At 29.2% G+C, this 22,056-nt stretch overlaps 1 protein-coding gene across 1 annotated transcript in view; it reads right to left on the reverse strand.

Annotated features, from left to right (window-relative positions):
- Positions 1 to 1,147: 1,147 nt before the first annotated feature.
- Positions 1,148 to 22,056, reverse strand: part of LOC127279870 (uncharacterized) — a 574,826-nt gene continuing 553,917 nt past the window's right edge. Inside the window, exon 5 of the mRNA XM_051302516.1 lies at positions 1,148 to 1,874. Within this exon, the coding sequence (XP_051158473.1) occupies positions 1,696 to 1,874 (179 nt within the window). The 3' untranslated portion in view covers positions 1,148 to 1,695. The remainder of the gene's footprint in view (positions 1,875 to 22,056) is intronic.

The raw sequence follows: 22,056 nt of genomic DNA on the forward strand, positions 1-22,056 counted from the left end.
TTTAAAAAATCCGATTTTGAGATAAATGTAAATTAACATTTTGACCTTGAATTTCAAGGTCAAATGTTATTTAAAAAAAAAAAAATTTATAAACAGCGTGTAGCTCGTCAAAAAAGCTTTAAAAATCATTATATATATATTAACTTTTATGCATTCTACTTATAAATATTGTACATTGAAAAAAAATTTTTTTTTCAAAAGTCAAAAATTAAAAACGTTGTAATTTAAAAACTATTTTATTAAATTCAATAATAATTGATTTTTAGACTTTCACGAACAATAACAACATTTTAGAAAAGTATGGATTAAATTCGAGAACTTTTAATTTTTTGTTCGGACATTTCAGGAATTTTGCCTCATATATACATTTATATAATATACTAATATTTTATCTTTAGAAAAGATAAAAGATATAATAAAAATGATAAAATTAAAGATAGATATTTTTTGTCATTGATCTCGAATTTGATTTCAATTTAGCATTTTGAAATTTAGAAGCTGTCAACATAACCGTCAAAATTATTATAAAATTTAATTCCTTATTTGGGGTATTCAGAGACAAAAAGATTAAAGTAGGGGAAGCCTCACATAACAGACGTTGCACTGTAATTGTATTCATGCACTGAGCAGTCACTCAGCAGTGAACTCTTATAAAATTGCAACACTGGCGACACCTACCGGTTGCTAACATTAATTTACAATAAAACTTTGCTTAGTTTGCTTTACTCTGACAGTTTAAGTTTATTATATTATTTAAAAAATGGAACAAGAGACTATGTCCAATTTAACACCTCCAGAAATTCGATTGAAAGCTTTAGAAGCTGAAAGTCATTTGATTCCAAAAAAATCAGCAGCAAAATATGATACTGCATATCAAACATTTTATAAGTATCGCGAGAAGAATGGTTGTACAGGATCATTTTCAGGTTAGTTTTACTCATTTTACTTTTAAAATTTTGTAACTAAAATTATATTTAGTAAAAATTGTATAACAAAATATAAATATTTACTCTTCAAACTCATGGAATTATGAAATTTTTTGTTTAGAAAAATATAACCTTAAAATCTAAATATTTACTGTTCAAACTTACGGAATTATGAATTTTTTTTAGAGAATGTTGTACTCGCTTATTTTAATGACAAATCAAAGACCTTGAATCCATCTACCTTATGGGCTCAATATTCGATGCTTCGGACAACTTTAAAAGTAAAAAATAATATAGATATTAGTTCGTATAATAAGGTCACAGCTTTTTTGAAAAGCAATTCCAAAGGTTTTCAGGCAAAGAAGTCAGAAGTACTTACTCCAACAGAGGTGAATAAATTTTTAACTGAAGCTTCGGACACTGAATATTTAGCATCTAAGGTAATTTTTATAATTAAATAAACGAGTATTTTCTATAATATTATTATTTTTTTTACTATAATTCTTTTTTTATGCGTATAGGTTATTCTTATCTTTGGTGTTACTGGTTGTTGTCGGAGTCACGAGCTCGTGAATGTCACGTTAAAAGATGTCGAATCTCACGGTAAAATGAATTTTGTAAAAATACCGAAAACTAAAACATCTGTTTCTCGATCATTTACAATAACAGAGGAATTTTCTGGTTACGTACGGAAATATATTCAACTTCGCCCATCACACACGCAGACAGAACGGTTTTTTTTGAATTACCAAAATGGTGAATGTTCAATTCAAGTGATAGGAATTAATAAAATTTCGAAAATACCGCAAAGTGTCGCTGAATATTTAAATTTGGATAACGTGGAATTGTACACGGGAAATTGCTTCAGGCGAACGTCTCCAACTTTGTTGGCAGATGCAGGAGCTAACATCACGACCTTGAAAAGGCACGGTGGATGGAAGTCAGATTCTGTAACAGAAGGTTATATTGAAAATATATGTAGTTTTGATCTTCTAACTCGAAAAAATAAAGCTAGCATTGATCCATCACCCTCTGAATTTTTTTAAATCGAAAAAACTACCCCTAATCTGAAGAATCAAATTCAGGAGGTAAAACAATAAAATAACTGATTAAAAAATTTTATAACCAGGTATTTTTACTCCAGCAAAGCCAGAAATGCTCCATCACTTTCTAAATTTTTTTCAAATCGAAAAAACCACCCTTAAATAGAAAAATTCAAATTTAATAAGTAAAAAAATATTAAATTACCGGTTTTTTTAAAAACAGAACCTTACATGTATGTAGTTTTGCTCTTCTAACTCAAAAAAATATAGCCAGCATTGTTCCATCATCCTCTGAATTTTTTTAATCAAAAAAACTACCCTTAATCTGAAGAATCAAACTTAGGAGGTAATACAATATAATTATATTGTATTACCTCCTAAGTTTGATTCTTTGATGGTTTTTTCGATTTAAAAAAATTTTAGAGGGTGAGGGAGCATTTCTGGCTTTGTTTCCGCATTGCTGGAGTAAAAATACCTTGTTATAAACTTTTTTAATCAGTTATTTTATTGTTTTACCTCCTAAGATTGATTCTTCAGATTAAGGGTAGTTTTTTTGATTAAAAAAATTCAGAGGGTGATGGATCAATGCTGGCTTTTTTTGAGTTAGTAGAGCAAAACTACATACATGTAAGGTTCTGTTTTTAAAAAAAGCCGGTAATTTAATATTTTTTTACTTATTAAATTTGAATTTTTCTATTTAAGGGTGATTTTTTCGATTTGAAAAAAATTTAGAGGGTGAGGGAGTAATGCTGGCTTTGTTTCTGCCTTGCTGGAGTAAAAATACCTTGTTATAAAATTTTGTAATCAGTTATTTTATTGTTTTGTCCCCTGAATTTAATTCTTCAGATTAGGGGTAGTTTTTTCGATTAAAAAAATCCAGGGGGTGCTGGCTTTGTTTTTGAGTTAGTGGAGCAAAGTTTCGTAGATGTAAAATTCGGTTTTTTAAAAGAATAAGTTGATTTATTTTTTATCTCCGAACTGTGAATTTGTCCGCTTAGGGGTGGGTTTGGTCGATTTAAAAAAAAACTGAGGGTGATGGATCAATTCTGAGTTCAGATTCGGTTTCAGCGGGCCAAAATACTATAGGAAATATATGTCTAGTTCAAGAAAGACAACTTTTTTTTGTGTGCCTGTGTAATTGTTTATTTTCTTTTTGTAATATTTTATTGTTAATAAATAAATGTAAAATTTTCAATTCAAAATCTAATTCGAGATCAGCGACATCGTAAACCCTTTTACTAATTTTAATTAATACAGCGGCGCTACTTTCGTTCTTGTGAACATCTAAACCATATTTGGGCGACACGTTCGCCCAAAACAAAGTAGAAATGCTTTTCCAAGATTTGGGATGGAATTTGATTTAAAAAAGGAAACGATGCTATACTTCATGAGTATATGTAATTTAGCATTACTGTACTGTTTTTCAACTCATAAAAACAGTCGAGGGTTAAGAGCAAGATTTTTTTATTCCCTGATAGTTGGTCGAGTAGGTTCTCGGTTAGGATCTTTGGTTAGTGTCTGTCGAACCCGGGTTCAATACCCAGTCCCCTCAAATTTGTTTCGAAAATTTTCTCGTTAAGTTTCCACATGAAAATAAACAAGACATAATTAATAATAATAAACGTCACAAGGATTTTCAAATTAAGAAATAAAATAAATTTTTTTAAAATTTAAAATGTATTTTTTAAAAATTGCAGCAACCTTTCCAGAAGCTTGTTGAAATTCTGCTGCAACTTTACGTAGCAAGCTTACAGCAATCTTTCACGGCAAGCTTGCCGCAATCATTCTTAGTATGCTTGCAGCAATCTTGTAGCAATCTTTCATGGCAAGATTGCAGCAACCTTTCCTGGAAAGCTTTCACGGCAAGCTTGCCCTGGGTGGGACATTTTGCTAGCTCAGACAAGCTTGCAGCAAGGTGGCGATGCAAGCTTGACAAGCTTGCACGGTAAGCTTGCCGCAAGCTTGCTGCAAGTTTCCGTGCTATCTGGGTACTTTTAACCCAACGGTTGAACATAAAAAGCCAAACTCTCGCCCAACGTTTTTTCAGTGTAGAAGTAAGTCAATCCCGCACACTTCGAAGAAAAGAGTGCGCCTCCGAAACGGTCTGATCCATGGAGTTGCAATTCCCTCCTTGGTGTAGCAGATTTTCACGTTTGCCCTTGCGCAAGAAAAAAAAACTAATTTGGCTAAATAAAAATTTGGTTTAGCGAAAATATAATTAAAGAAGAATTTAATTAATTAAAAATTATGCTTTAATAACAATTCTATTAAAAAAATTCAGTTATATAAAGTTTCGGTTAAATAAAAATTCTGCTATTGAAAAATTTGGTTCTGCGTTAAATTAATTATCTAAAATTCAAACTTAGTACACATTGAGCGCCCCAGTTAAAATCTTTTCGATGAAATAACTAATTCATAAAATTAAGTTTGTTCTTATATTTATAAAAACTAAAAAAAAATTTTAAATTATAAATTAAATTATTAAATTATTATAAATTAATTATTAAAATTAATTAAAATAAAATAAAATTTGTTCTTATATTTATAAAAAATAAAAAAAAAAGTTAAATTATAAATTAATTTTATGAATTTGTTATTTCATCGAAAAGATTTTAAATGGGGGGCTCAATGTGTACTAAGTTTGAATTTTAGAAAATTAATTTAACGTAGAACCAAATTTTTATTTAACCGAATTTTTATTTAGAAGAATTTTTATTTAACCGAATTTTTTTAAATAGAATTGTTATTAAAGTCTAATTTTTATTTAACCAAATACTTATTTAATTAAATTTTCGCTAAAACAAATTTTTATTTAGCCAACTTAGTATTAGTATAAATGAGTATCATTTGATAACAGAGTTAATTGAAATTTCTATTGCATTTCAAGAAGACATCATTTTTCTATATACTCACCAAATTTTATTAAATTTCACTAACAAGTAACAGAGTAATTGCAAATTTAGTGGAAAGGTAACAAATTATTCAATTGTTAATAAATAATTAAAAAATTAATTTTTTAAAAACGCATTTCAGGAATGTTTTTAATTCGGCTTCCTGCAATAGATTATGAAAAAAATATTAAAAATTTTAAAAGTCAGTTTTAGGTGGCCCAGTTGGGAAATTTTCACCCACATAACCTTACACCCTGGCGGATTGGGAAAACCGAGTTGTAACCGAATTGGGTTACGATTCGGTTACGTTTCGGTTCATTGTGAAATTTTATCGTTAATCGACGAAATATGTAGTAAATAACCATTAGGAATGGTTAATATACATTTAGAGTGCTTATTTATGCAATAATAATAATAAATTAAGATATAATTAATTAATAATAAGTGTTTTAAGTGTACAGTGCATACAGTTGTAGAATTACCATATATATGCCCAGACAGCACCGTTTTTCGCAGGGAGTTCGCGGGGAGTTCCCCGTGTTAAGTTCGGAAACTAAGTTGGGGAGCTTCAGGGGAAGTTCAGGCGAGCTCTATATGTCCTCGGTTTTATAACTCGCGGTGCGAAGTTCAGGATAGATATCCGATTAAGTTTGCCGAAAAATTGTGGATAAAAGTTTAGGAAATATTAAATTTTGAGTTTTACAGAAATTTGCTTTGTGAATTTCTTTAAAACTATCTCCGGAAAGTACTCTAAAGATATATAGACAAATTTCCTGTAAAATTAAAATGCAAGTTTTCAGTGAATTTTATAAGGTAAGTTTATTATAAATGTTTTATAATATTTATTAAATAAAAGTAAAATTAAAAAAATTTATTTTTCTCTTATTGCGCTTTATTTTATTTTTCCCCAACATTAACGGCGCAATTTTCGGAAATAAATTTGGAGGAGCTGGGGATTGAACCCGGACGCGCAACACAACAATTTTTTTTTAAATTACTATATATATTATACGACTTGTTACAGTGTGTTTTGTGTTTTAATACAGATATGTTTTTTTATTATAAAAAATATGAAAAAACATTGCGTTGTATAAAAAATTTTGATTTAAAGAATGCAAGAAATTTATTTACAATTATTATAAATAATTTATATTATTATTGACAAATAATTATAAATATTTATTATAAAATGCAGATATTTTAATTTTTAAATTAATTTATCAAATTACAAATTGACGATTTAAATGTCCACCATACATCTCGGTAAATTTAATTAATTAATTAATGATAAAAGCCATAAACATACGTTGATAAATGTTCAAAAAGTTTTTCTAGTTATGTTACTTTTAATTGAATAATAATTTAATAAAAATTTGACAAGTCCAGAATTTTTTATAACGAGATTCAGTATTTAATAAATTTCATTTTTAAAGAATTACCTTAAATCGTTTTATATAGCTGCTAGTTTCACAAATAATATTAATATTAACATTGCAATATTATTTCAATGCCCTTTTAATTATGACACTAATTTAATAATAGAATTTAAAAATATTTCGTTGAAAACATTTTTAAATTTTCCCGCCATTCGTGTCAACTGATGACGACAAGGCTTGCAGCTTATAAAGACCCGAAAGTTACCCACCTTCAGGTCGTTGGTTAGGTTAGTGGTTAGGGTTCTTGGCTGTTGTGTTGCGCGTCCGGGTTCAATCCCCAGCTCCTCCAAATTTATTTCCGAAAATTGCGCCGTTAATGTTGGGGAAAAATAAAATAAAGCGCAATAAGAGAAAAATAAATTTTTTTAATTTTACTTTTATTTAATAAATATTATTAACTTACCTTATAAAATTCACTGAAAACTTGCATTTTAATTTTACAGGAAATTTGTCTATATATCTTTAGAGTACTTTCCGGAGATAGTTTTAAAGAAATTCACAAAGCAAAGGCCGTAGCCGGATAAGCAGGGTCCTGCGGCCCCCGCTCCAATTTCGTCGATATTTACAGGATCAATTAGTCTCAGTATGAAACTTTTTTTCGCCAAGTTTCAACTTCTAAAAATAATTTTGAAAAAAGTTATGGCATTTTAAAAAAAAAATTAAAAATTGGATTTTCTCTTAAACGTTTATATTTTTTTAATCGGGTAAAAAATATGTTACAGGGGAAGCAAAAATGCATCTAACAAAAATTTGGCGACCATTTTTGTGTAGTGGAAGGGGTAAAAAAAATTTTTTTTTACTTTTTATATTTTTTAAAAATATTAATTGACTTGGCACAATCACCATATTTTTTTCCTTCATTCTTTAACATCCAAGAAGCAACATATTTTTTTGGCAGCTCGATCTGAGGGGTACTTGCCCGTTAAAATTTAAAAAAACTTATTTTTGGCCCCTAAAATGTATGGTATCTCTTGAAAATGGGAGGCCAACATCACCGGGCAAAGAAAATGTTAAAAAGGAAGCAAAAATGCATCTAACAAAAATTTGGCGACCATTTTTGTGCAGTGGAAGAGGTAAAAAAAATATTTTTTTAATGTTTATATTTTTTAAAAATATTAATTGACTTGGCACAATCACCATATTTTTTTCCTACATTTTTTAACATCCAAGAAGCAACATATTTTTTTGGCACCATGATTTTTGGTACTTGCCAGTTAAAATTTAATAAAACTGATTTTTGGCCCCTAAAATGCATGGTATCTCATGAAAATGGGGGGCCATCATAACCGGGCAAAAAATATGTTAGAAGGAAAGTGTGACGAAACTATATATATATATATATATATATTGAGCACTGTTAGTATATCTGCTATATATAAGAAACAATAAGTCTTGACTTATACGTCCAATGAATGCACAAAGGGTATAAAGAGTCAGTAATGACGTAGACATATATTTTACACCTAGATTAGATATGCTAGATTTATGTATAATGAATGCTCAAGGAGTGTGACTAAAGTAAACAAAATGAAGAGAATAACATAATTTATTTGATATATTATACCTTGCATAATTTCATATACATAGTAATATAAATCCTCCACTTCTAAAACTGTTATAATTGAATCGAATAGATTGGCGGAATACTGTGCATATGATTGTGCACTAAGAGTGTTGCAGAACTAGTAATAGTAACGAAAAGTACTCGAATAATAAATGTTATTGCATTTATGATAAGTTAGATATACTAAACTTATGTTAATATAGTTTTATATAATTATAATATTAATGAAAAAAGTGCCGTGCACTAAAAATACACTTGACTTTTAATAATTGCCTGTTATTTTACTTAATGTTTCACAGTAAAAAGTAAATCTTATATTAAGGTTAATCTTAAATTAAATGATTCTTGGAAATCAACATAGTCTTAATTTAAAGTGAGCCTTGTATGAATTTAAGGTACTCATAAATCTGAATTTACAGAGTGTTTGAAATTCAACTCCCTTTGAGCCTTAATTTATAAAAGCTAAGTCTTAAATTCAGCTTGGGGCTGCTGCTTTTACCAAAAAATTGCCTTCAATATAGCACATAAAAAGTTCTGAAAATCAGCTTACATACTCCCTTTTTAAAATCAACAATGCTTGTCTTAAAAATGTTGCGTCTTAAAATAAAACTTAATTCCGCCCTTAAAATAAGATTCTCTTTTTACTGTGTTCAGTTTCACTCATAAAGCTGCCAAAAGAAGGCACACATTTGCATGTAAAAAAGAAGGGAAGAAAAAATAGGGCGATTGTGCCAAGTCAATTAAAAATTTTAAAAGAAAGTAAGAAGTAAAATATATTCTTACACCTTCCACTGCAGAAAATTGAACACCAAATTTTTTTTAAATGCATTTTTGCAGTCCTTTTAACATATTTTTTGCTCGGTTATGTTGGCCCCCCATTTTCATGAGATACCATGCATTTTAAAGGCCAAAAATAAGTTTTTTTAAATTTTAACTGGCAAGTACCCTTCAGATCGTGGTGCCAAAAAAATATGTTGCTTCTTGGATGTTAAAAAATGTAGGAAAAAAATATGGTGATTGTGCCAAGTCAATTAATATTTTTAAAAAATATAAACATTAAAAAAATATTTTTTTTACCTCTTTCACTGCACAAAAATGGTCGCCAAATTTTTGTTAGATGCATTTTTGCTTCCTTTTTAACATTTTCTTTGCCCGGTGATGTTGGCCTCCCATTTTCAAGGGATACCATACATTTTAGGGGCCAAAAATAAGTTTTTTTAAATTTTAACGGGCAAGTACCCCTCAGATCGAGCTGCCAAAAAAATATGTTGCTTCTTGGATGTTAAAGAATGAAGGAAAAAAATATGGTGATTGTGCCAAGTCAATTAATATTTTTAAAAAATATAAAAAGTAAAAAAAAATTTTTTTTACCCCTTCCACTACACAAAAATGGTCGCAAAATTTTGGTTAGATGCATTTTTGCTTCCCCTATAACATATTTTTTACCCGATTAAAAAACTATAAACGATTAAGAGAAAATCCAATTTTTTATTTTTTTTTAAAAATGCCATAACTTTTTTCAAAATTATTTTTAGAAGTTGAAACTTGGCGAAAAAGAGTTTCATACTGAGACTAATTGATCCTGTAAATATCGACGAAATTTGAGCAAGGGCCGCAGGACCCTGCTTATCCGGCTACGGCCTTTCTGTAAAACTCAAAATTTAATATTTTCTAAACTTTTATCCACAATTTTTCGGCAAACTTAATCGGATAACTATCCTGAACTTCGCACCGCGAGTTATAAAACCGAGGACATATAGAGCTCGCCTGAACTTCCCCTGAAGCTCCCCAACTTAGTTTCCGAACTTAACACGGGGAACTCCCCGCGAACTCCCTGCGAAAAACGGTGCTGTCTGGGTGTATATTACCATCAGCGGCAGCTGTGATACGCGCATTAAACCCTAGATGGCGTTAAGGATGACTTTGTGAATGAATTTCTAAAATGAAGCCCTTGAGTGTCAAATGTGTTAGTAAATATATAAGTTTTAAAAAAATAGATCAATTTATTAAAACAACTTTTTTGATTTGTACAAATATAAAAAAAAATTTTTATAACGAACAAAAATTTTTTTAATGAGAAAAAGTTTTTTTTGTGTCAAAATTAATCTTTCTCATTTTTTTTTTGAATAAATTTTTTTTGAATTTTTGAATAAAAAAATTCATTTTCTCAATTGGGATCTGAAATACTGCGATACGCCATCTGGTGAGAGCCTTGTTGTGGTGGCCATGTTTTCATTCCGTGTTTCTCTAACATATACAAAAGAAAGAGATAAAAAACCAAGATGGTTGTCACAAGAAGGCTCAGGGGTGGGTCAGTTTCGCGTGATTTCTGATCCCAATAAAATTAGAAAGATTAATTTTGACACAAAAAAAACTTTTTCTCATTAAAAAAATTTTTGTTCGTTATAAAAATTTTTTTTTTATATTTGTAGAAATCAAAAAAGCTGTTTTAATAAATTGATCTATTTTTTTAAAACTTATATATTTACTTACACATTTGACACTCAAGGGCTTAATTTTAGAAATTCATTCACAAAGTCATCTTTAACGCCATCTAGGGTTTAACGCGCGTATCACAGCTACCGCTGATGGTAATATACATTTATATGGTAATTCAACAACTGTATGCACTGTACACTTAAAACACTTATTATTAATTAATTATATCTTAATTTATTATTATTATTGCATAAATAAGCTCTCTAAATGTATATTAACCATTCCTAATAGTTATTTACTACATATTTTGTCGATTAACGATAATATTTCACAATGAACCGAAACGTAACCGAATCGTAACCCAATTCGGTTACAACTCGGTTTTTCCAATCCGTCAGGGGTACCTTACCTTATTTTTGCTCCACTAACTCAAAAACAAAACCAGAACTAATCTAGCACCCTCTGATTTTTTTTAAATCGTTAAAAACCACCCTTAATCGGACAAGTTCAAACTCAGGAGATAAAAAAATTAAATAACAAATGTTTTTTTTAAACAAAACCTTACACCTATGTATTTTTGCAAGAATAACCCAAAAACAAAGCCAGAACTGATCCAGCACCCTCTGGATTTTTTTAAATCGAGAAACCACCCTTAATCAGACAAATTCAATTTAGGAGATAAAAAAATTAAATAACAGATTCTTTTAATAAATATAACGTTACACCTATGTATTTTTGCACCACTAACACAAAAATAAAATCAGAACTGATCCAGTATCTTCAGATTTTTTTAAAACGAAATCCAGAGGGTGCTGGATCAGTTCTGGCTTTCTTTTTGTGTTACTCGATCAAAAATATGTAGGTGTAGTGTTCTGTTTTAATAAAAACATTTGTTAATTAATTTTTTTTAATCTATTAAGTTTGAATTTGTCCGATTAAGGGTGGTTTTTTTCGATTTAAAAAAATCAAAGCGGCTAGATCAGTTTTGGTTTTGTTTGTGACTTTGTGGAGCAAAAATAATGTAAGGTGTAAGGTTTTGTTCGTTAAAAAAATCGTTTATTTAATTTTTTTATCTCCTGAGTTTCAATTTGTCCGATTAAGGGTTATTTTTTAGATTTATAGCGCCTCCGACGGCCTCTGTTGCTTCTATTCTTTGTCCATTTAATTTAATTTTCAATTTATGTTTCATAATTTATTACAATTATTTTATTAAATATTTAATAATATTGTTAACAAAATGCAAAAAGGCATGTAATTATATAGAAAGTTTCAAACAGAAAAATAATAATCTATTATATTTGTAAAAGTTGTCTGTAAATAATAATAATTGTTGAATAATTATTTTTTTAAACTGAAAACACTTTTTTATTTAAGGTAATATTATTTTCATAATAATTTAATTTATTACAATTATTTTATTTTAATTTAATAAATTTCATTATTTTAAAAAAGCGCGCGCTATTTTGTCTTGGGCTAATGAAGTGATTTGAACTAAATGTAGGTTATGTTCGTGTTTGATTCATGACAGCTGCAAATATTTACAACAAATAAATACTTTGCAAGTGTATATTTATTGCAAATAAGTAAGTTATGCAAAATATATATGTGGAACAATAATTTAAGGTCATTTTTATAAAATGAATATTGATTTAGATGCTCTGGAAAGCAATGTTTATATTTTCTTACATTCGATTTTTTCGACCATCGAGATATTTCGATACATTTTCATGTGCTTTGCATGTACTGTCTTTTTTAAGAAAGGAAAAAAAATCCAGAGGATGCTGGATCAGTTCTGGCATTGTTTTTGTGTTAGTGGAGCAAAAATACGTAGGTGTAGAGTTGTTTTAATAAAAATATTTGTTATTTAATTTTTTTATTTCCTAAGTTTGAATTTGTCCGATTAAGGGTGGTTTTTTACGATTTAAAAAAAATCAGAGGGTTCTCGATCAGTTCTGGCATTGTTTTTGTGTTAGTGAAGCAAAAATACGTAGGTGGAAGGTTCTGTTTATTGAAAAAATCTGTTATTTAATTTTTTGTCTCTTAAGTTTGAATTTGACGATTGAGGGTGGTTTTTTTAGATTTAAAAAAATCAGAGGGTGATGGAGCAATTCTGACTTCATATTCGTTTTCACCAGGCCAAAATACTATAGGATTGGTATGTCTAGTTCAAGAAACAGATAACTTTTATTTGTTTGCCTGTGAAATTTACACGTTTAAAAATAAGTTTGTTTTTGCCCATGATTCATAAGTTTTTTGACATAGTTCAAAATTTCTGTGTTTAAAAATATTGTTTTTTAGCCTATGGTTTATAAACTTTCAGTTGTAGTTCAAAAGTTCCACATTTAAAAATATTTTTTTTGCCCATGGTTGATAAGCTTTCGTCTGTGGTTCAAATGTTAAAAATTTTCACACTTTAAAATATTTGTGTTTTTGTCCATGTTTGATTAGCTTATGACAATGTTTTACATTGATTATAGACCATGGGAAACGGACATAAGCAATGGTTTACCTATTGTTAAAAAGTATGGTTCAAGTCTTGCTAACTTTGGCTAAAGACACAGTCATTGCACAGTGGCCGATTTCCCGAAAAACCTGGCCAAAAATCGAAAAATGATACGATTTCAACAAAAATTGGTATACCCATGTTTTTTGGCCTTCTGAATTCAAATTTTACATTGGTTGTGTCAAATTCAAAATGACGGATCCAAAATGGCCGTTTAGATTTTAAAAAACTTTGCTGAAAATCGAAAAATGATACGATTTCAATCAAAATTGGTATACCCATGTTTTTTGGGCTTCTGAATTCAAATTTTACATTGGTTGTGTCAAATTCAAAATGGCGGATCCAAAATGGCCGCTTAGATTTTTAAAAACTTTGCTAAAAATTAAAAAATGGTACGATTTTAACCAAACTTAGTATGATTACGTTTACTGGGTTTTTGAAATCAAATTTTACATTTGTTTTATCAAATTCAATATGGCGGATCCAAAATATTTGCTGGTATTATAAAATTGCGTATATGTGTTAGAGTTTATTTTTTTAAATTACAGACAGTGCTTAAATTTTAGTTTAAAGCGAATGCGAATGAAGAAAAAGTCAGTCTTTCACGTTCAGTTGCACGGCCGGCCGGTGCAACGCACTGTCGGTAAACCACGCTCGGTAAAATAAAAAGTGATACCAAAACTGCAGGGGCAGCTTGGGGCAGCTGATTTCAATTAAAATGAATCAAAAATATATTCTTGTTTATGATAATACCAGGTAGAGCGCGGATATCGGTGGATTTCACAACTATTTTCATGATTTACGTTGATAAAACAATACAAAAATCGTAGCCATGAATAGCGATGTTTAATGTCATTTTTTAAAAACTGTACGTTTTAAATGTGATGATAAGTACATTCAACATATTTCATACACCTTTGTTAATAATTTCCAAAAAAAGATATTCAAAAATCTGCTGTATATTACTATATTTTTACTATTTTAACTGTGACGAAAATTTATAGTTATGAAACGTTCTGAGTAAATCTCTGGCAAAGATCACTTTTACTTGTTCACATAATAAATTGGTGATAAAAAAAGTGTAATTTTTTTTCGCAAAATTATGCAGTGAATCCTCCTTTATAATATTCAACAATAAAAAGTATAAATTTCTAAAAAAAAATTTTTGACTTTTGGCCAGGTTTTTCGGGAAATCGGCCACTGTGCATTGTAAGAACCGAAAAATAATTAGAAAAATATTTTTAAAAGTCGGAATTCTCAGAAATTGTGAAATCGTATAGAAATTAACAAAAATCTTGCGAATGCAACAGAAATTTCCGATAGCGAGAAATGGGCGATTAAAGGTTTAAGTGGTGCAAAAACACAACATGATAGAAATAAAATTGATTTAACAAAGGAGACTGCATTTGTCTCAGAGATCGTGGAATCGCAATTCGCAATTGGTATTTTTTGTGAAGTCATATTATAATAAAAAAACCGTTTGCATTATAATTGGAAAAAACGTATTTTTAACATTAATTATCAAGATTTCTTCCATATAATTTGTCCAAATAATAAAGATGGAAGCTTTCCCATTAGAGACTACAGTTTGAATTAATGTTTCTAAAATTGTATCAATTTTTACCTATATTAAAGATTGTGCTTTTAATTATTAACCCTTTGAGGACCCGTGTTGCTTTCAGGCAACATGAACTTTTTTTTGTTATCTCATACATGAGTTCCTTGATTTTGAAAACTGAATATTCAACAAATGTTTTGCATTTAGTCTTAATAAATTTCCAATTTCAAACTCTGGTTTTGAAACAAAAACCTTAATTATAGTTACGCTGAAAAACTTCTTTAACCCTTTCATGCCCAATGTTGCCTACAGACAACATTGCAAATTGACAAGTAAAAAATACTTTTTCAAAATTTTTGCCTCAATTTTTTGTTTTTTGCTTTTTGCAACAAGCAGTTAGTCATTAGCAGTTTTTTGTCGAGTGCAGATGTGAAAAAATTGCGTACCAAAGAAAAAAAATTTGTTAATTTAAAAAAACATAAAGAAAAAGAAAATCCTAGTGTTATGAACGAATTTCGTAACTTTTTAAAATTTTCAATTTTAAATAAAAGATACTTAAATTCAAGTAATTATTCGAGTAATTTCGAGAATATTATAAAAAAGAAGGTAAACAAACTCAATATAGAAAAAAATACTTCATTTTAATAAAAGTTTCGTAAATAAAAGTTCAATCATTTCATAAATGAATGTACAAATTGAGCAACATAATTGCTCAATACAAAGAGTGGCTCATCGAAGGTGAATCACGCCACTACCCAAAATTGCCAGGTTGCAAGAAGTGACTTAGAGACAGACAAATTCATTATAATTTCCCACCCTTTTTAATCAATTAATAAAACCAATTGTAAATGTAAAATACAAGCAGTTAAAGTAAAGGTTTGGAGAGTGTGAGGTCTCGCGTGGAGACGGAGTTTAGAACCCGCAGTTTGGGGTTGCTTAAAGTGTGTATTGTAATAGAATTCTCTCAGTGGAGAAATTCTTTTAGTTGGTTTGAAATATTGATTATTGAGTTGGGAAATATTGATTTGTGGAATTTGATTTGTGGTTATTGAATATTCATTTATGGAAGATTGATTACTGGTTTGTGGAATATTGATTATTGAATATAGATTTGTGAAATATTGATTATTTAATCTACTGAATATTGATTATTGAGGAATATTGATTGATTATTGATTTTAATATTATTGATTTGATTTTGGTGAGTTTTAATGCAATATATATACACTACACAGACATTGACACTATTAAAAACATTATTTTCATCTAGGTATATACTAAATAGTATTTTGATTCTATTTAAACTTTATAATATACATGTTTTTCTTTGGGGTTCAAGTTGTGATTTCTTATTTAAACCAGTTCTCATATTTCCTTTTTTGTAATTGATCAAATTAAGTGTACAGATAAGAATACTACTCTCAACGGCATTCTGAATAATAGAATGGTAGCAGGAGAAATCCACTACCTTTATAATTAATTTTGTCCAAAGGGCATGTTGTTAGCCTACTGGAATTTGTAATAAGAAAAGTCATTTTTTGGTTTAATGATTGATTTCTATAAAAACCTTAAAACTTTTCCCATCAAATTCTAACCCTGACACCTAGCAACATGTTTACAGCCTTTAAAAAAATTTAGGTCATTTCAAATCAATTTATGCCTGAAAGGATTAACAAGAAAAATTCAAGTTCATTTTTATTTACCCCAAAACTTAATTATAATCAGTTTTTGTGTATACTTTAATTTTATTAATTTTCATAATAATAAATAAATAAATGTTGTAGTTGTCACATTTCTGGAACAACTAGCATTCATTTGATTCAAAAAACTTGAACTATTAGATCAACACTTACTTGAAAAAAAATAAATTGTATTTGGTTCAAGTAAATAATTAAGTGAATCTGGTAAATGAATTTGTTTAAATTACACAAATAATAAATTCTTTAAAACAATTAATTAATTTACTTCAGATTAATATTTGAATTTTTGATACAAATAAAAATTATTTTACACAATAAATTTATTTTATTGATTCAAGTAAACTATCCCTAACAGCACGGGATATCGCGAAATATCCAGATATTATCCTGCGATATCCCTGGGATATCCCATGGATATCCACTGGACGATATCGGGATATCCCAAACACCGGCGGTTTGGATATCCCTGGGACATCCCAGGGATATCCCTGTGGTATCCTACGATATCCCAGGGATATCCTGCGATATCCTAGGGATATCCCAGAGATATCCTGCGATATCCTAGGGATATCCTGCGATATCCCAGGGACATCTCAGGGATATCCTGCGATATCCCAGGGACATCTCAGGGATATCCTGCGATATCCCAGGGACATCTCAGGGATATCCTCCGATATCCCTGGGATATTTATTTTATTTCTCCCACTTAGTCTTTATAATTTATTTACGTGCATATTCTTTTAAACATTTCCACACTTCAGTCATAATTTTTTTACAAGAAAATGAACATAGTTAATTAATTTTTATTATCTAATCAGCAAATATAACTGTAAAATGAAAATTTTATAAATGTTAACAAATAAAATGTATCAAGATACTTCCCCAGTGGGCAAAAAACCATGTTCGTTCTGAAAACGTTTAAAGAACGTTTTTAAAACGTTTCATGTCCGCCAAATAATGTTCTAGAACATTTTAGGAACATGGATGTTCAAACAATGTTCTGGTACATTTTTTGGCTGTCATGAAACGTTTTAAAAACGTTTTAAGGTCATGTTATTCAGTGTGACGTATTTCCATAGTAAAGTATATGGGGCACGTGTCCACTGAATAACATAACCTTAAGGACGTTTTTGGAAAGAACATGGTTTTTTGCCCACTGGGTCAATACATGTTAGTACATTTAGAAAGCTATAATTGAATTCGTGAACTGAAAAAATAGGATATAAAAGTAGAAAATGATTTAAACATTTTTTACGTCTCAGAAATTGCTATTGTAAATATATGATTGAATTATTATTCACATATACAGAATAAATGCACTGATATCACTAATATTTTCTTTCAGCAACTGAATATACTACGGAAGCCCGTATTCGCCACCTGGTAAGAACATTAAACATGCATAGCGTTCGAGCTATGTTCGAGCATTTGTTAAATTCAAATGTTTACATGTATTATGCTTATTTAGGACATATTCATATTTTTCCGAAAGAAACAAAAAGAATTTTATTCTTTAACAATTTTAAGAATAAAAAAGTATATATTTCGAAACCTGTGTGGACAGTTGCTTCGTTTAGTTCGTTCCAAAAAAAGTGATCGTTCAAAAATCAGCAAATTTTCACACAAGTTACGAACGATACTTTTCATGTCAAGGTGCAAAAAAGTGCCTTTTTTACACCGCGTTATGAGAAAATTGATGTAGTTTTAGTAGTTTTCATATTATAAGACATCGTGTGAAAAACTAACCTCAATAGATTACATTTACCAATATTAACCATATTTATATTATAATTATATGTTCTCATAAATTCTCAAAAAAAGACAGAGCACATTGATGTCGAGAATATGCTTGAGAATATTCTCGTGCTCGTGAGAATTTTTCCGAGCACTTAACCATTGAAGGCTCAAGCACAACTGCTTCGCGAACGAAAAGCATGAGTTAGAAAAGGACAGAGATATATGTGTGTCCTTTTTTATCACATGCACCTCGTTCGCGAACGACATTCGCGAATCTATTGTGCGTTGGCCTTACGGGTGCAGTTCCATGGAGCAGATTAGCAGATTAGATTTCAGCCAATAAAAATGTAGTCCCTTAGGGTGCAGTACCATGGAGCAGATTAGCAGATTAGATTTCAGCCAATCAAATATATTTGCCATAAAGGGCTACATTTTGATTGGCTGAAATCTATTCTGCTAATCTGCTCCATGGGACTGCACCCTTACGGCAAATGTTTTTGATTGGTTAAAATCTAATCTGCTAATCTGATCCATGGGACTGCACCCTAAGATCACTTGCACTGCCAGTGCTGGCGGGTGTCCATGGTAACTTACAAGAGTGAGAGAGATAGACAATTGTTTTGTCTTTCTCACTCTTCTAAGTTACCATGGACACCCGTCTGCACTGGCCGTGCAGGCGGAGCTGTGACCGCTCCCTTACCTGCATTCATGAAATTCTGTTTCCTTTTTCTTCTCCGTGTGATTTCACCCTTAGGGTTCAGTCCCATGTTGAGGGTGAAATCACATGGAGAAGTAAAAAGTAAAATGTCAAGCAGTTTTTCATGAGTACAAGTGAGATAGACAGATAGGCTATCCTTTCCACTCTCATGAAAAACTGCTTGCGTTTTACTTTTTACTCATCCATGTTTTTTCACCCTGAGCAGAAAACCTTCAGCCAGGGATGGGTAAATGTCGCAAACTCAAGGTTTGCTACGTATGATACCTAAAATGTGTAGTAAACGTAACAAATTGTCGCAAACGTCGCAAACCAAATTATAAATATAACCTCACTTTTCGGATGTCAACTCGCCTCATCAGTCATCATCATAATAACAGATAAATTATAATATCTCAGGCAACTCAGATAAATAGATCTACTGATAAATATAAAGAGATGAAATATTCTTTAAATAATAATTTATTGCACTTCAGTTTAATAATTTTTATTAAGTTAATAAGTGTTTTTATATGTCTTTACTCTTTACTCTTCTGAAAAATTAAATAAAGATCTTTTTGATTTTTAGAAACAGCAGGAAGAAGCGGATGAAATTTCGAAGATATTGAATTTAGCAGAAAAAGATCTTCAACTAGGGATGTTTTTTTTTGGATTTATTATTCCATTCGCGGTTGTCGAATCCAATTTTTTTAAAAAGTTTGTCAAAACTTTAAATCCGAATTACTCGCCGCCTACCAGAAAAACTCTTAGTAATTCTATTTTAAAAAAATTTATAATAAAATGTTGACCTCGATTCATTTTTAAAAAGAATGTCCACAAAGCAATAATCAAACGAATCAAACAAATATTCAAAAACTAAACACATAGCGGGAACCAACTAGATTGAGGTTATATTTGCTTTTGACCATTACGAGTGCCTACGTCATAAAATGTAACAAACGTTGTGTAGCAAACTGAACAAGTTGTATACACATGTAACATACGTAGCAAACTTAGGTAACATACATGAAGTATGATACTTACCCATCTCTGCCTTCAGCATAGCAGAATTTCATGAGAGTGTAAAGGAGAGAAGATAGCGCTATCCTTCACACTCTCATGAAATTGTGCTTTCTTCTTTCACATGGATTACACACTAATAATTAAAAATAATAATAATGAAATAATTATAATATAAATAAATAAAATAAATAAAAAATAATTATAATTAAATAATAATAATTAAAAATAAAACCATGAAAAAATGCGAGTTGTGACTGCACCCTTAAGGTCTATTGGGTAGAAAGTTTGGTGTGATAAGTTCGCGCATCTATATATTTTCTTTATAGTCTTTGATCGTAACCAAGAAGAAATGCTGGTAACTATGCATAACAGACATTTGCAATTTGCTAACAAACAAATGAAAATACAAAACGGAAACGTATACGTTTAAGCCATTTTGTCGACGCTTAGTGTAGTAACGCTTTTTCGGAAATAAATTTATGTGTGATACATATTGTATCAAATGCAGAAATGTCGGCAACAAAAAAGAGATTTTTGTTAATTAACTTCAAAGATGGAGCTCAGGTTATACCGCGAAACTGGGTTAGTGAAAATAATACTGTATTTTGGCCAACATTTAAGAGTATGGCTTATTTTTACAAAATCGTTGAATCGGAAAAAGAACCAGAGTCAAATTGGATTGAAATCGAGTTAGAAGAAGAAATTGCATCTGCAGGTAAGTAAATTTTTCAATTTTTTTTTGTAATGTAAATCACATTTTAAAGATAATGGAAAAAAAATCGTTTTGCTCATTTTTAAAAAGCTCTGAAAAATTTATTTCTCGCGCAGTGTTGTCGGCTTAGAAAGATTTTATTTCAACAACCCGTAAACTTTTTTTTCTAAACGCAAAATTAAAAAAGTGAAATAAACAAAAAAAATAAAATAAAGAAATGCTATTCGAAAAATTTGAGTTCTTTTTTTTTTAATATTGGTGAGAAAAAGTATTACAATATTTACTAAAATCTTTTTTTATAACTTTATAATTTATAATTCTTTAATTTTGTTAATAAATATTTTACTTTACAGTAAATCAATTTTGATATATACATAATTCATACTTTTAAAACCGTTCATCTACATATAAATTTAATAATTTTTTTATTCGACTTTTTTATATGGAGAAACTATTGTTTTCTTTCAAACAAATTAATTAACCTATTTTGAGAAGACAATTTAATTTTAATACAAGGTGTTTAGCGACTTTTAAATATGATTAATTTATTTTTTTTTCTCAGTAAGAATCTAAATACTGGTTTAATTATAATGAAACATGAAATTTTTTTTCTAATCAGTATACAATAAATACATACTAATTTCGTCATTACATTGAACACTGACGTTATTTCTAAGTCAGAGAATTTATTTGGTATAAATATGTCAGTAGGGAACAAATATAAAACGATTAGAAAATAATTCTTTATCTGGATAAAATTAATAAAAAAATAAAAAGGCGGTATGAAAGTTAGATGTTTTAAATATTACTCTTTTTATATCTTTAGAAAAATTAAGAGACATAAAATTTGTTTGAAAATAGAAAGCAATTGATGTGTAGGCGATAAATGTCACAAAAATTATTGAGTAATAGCAGTATAATATAAAAGTCAAATTTTTGTATTATTTTTAAAAGCCCAACGAAAAAATTTTCGATGCAAAAAGTCGTGTCTGATAAAAATTATCTCAATTATCGAAACAATTTATGAAATGAAATAAAAGTTATACAAGTAAAATTGATGACTATAATATTAATTAATAAATTTTAATTAATTTAATCCATTAAATTTATTGATAATAAATAATAAAAAAAATAAATAAAAAAAAATAAAATTTAATAAATTTAATTAATTAATTAATATATATTAATTAATTTCTTCATTTTTAAATTAAAGAATAGAAATATTAATTCACATTAAATTTTTAAAAAACATAAAGGAAACATAAAACAAAGAAAAGAAACATAAAAGAAAGCCGCGAATCTATTTTCGACCAAAATTGCATATCTCGAAAAATTCTTTACTGATTTCGTTCAATTTTTTTTGCCAAGTAAAAAATGTCAAAAGAATAACTTCTGTCACAAAAACTTTAAGGTTTTTAAGAAATTATAAAAATTATGCTCAAAAAACAAAAATAAACTATTTTTCGATTCTTGCTCACACCTGGAGTCAATAATTCTTAACCGATTCGCCTGAAACTCGCAGATAATATCAATTGGATCAAAGCTTGATACATAATGAAGAATATTGCAATACATCCAAAAAAATTTTGAAATTTTTTATTTTATTATGCTAAAAATTTAAGAAAGAAACTTTCAGAATGGGACCTACTTAGATGATTTAACTCTCTGTTGAATTTACTAAAATTATTATTATCGCAATCTGTTGAAAAAAACTTGGTGTGAATGGTTTTTTTTACATGTAAAGTAAGATCTATTAATGCCTTACACGTGAATTGCTGCTAGACAATGTATTTTATATAGTGTCAGAGTTGACACAGGTGAGGGAAATCA

This window comes from Leptopilina boulardi, unplaced genomic scaffold (genome assembly GCF_019393585.1).
Source record: "Leptopilina boulardi isolate dan_hultmark-lab unplaced genomic scaffold, ZJU_Lbou_2.1 LbouV2_224, whole genome shotgun sequence".
In the NCBI taxonomy this organism is placed as follows: domain Eukaryota; kingdom Metazoa; phylum Arthropoda; class Insecta; order Hymenoptera; family Figitidae; genus Leptopilina; species Leptopilina boulardi.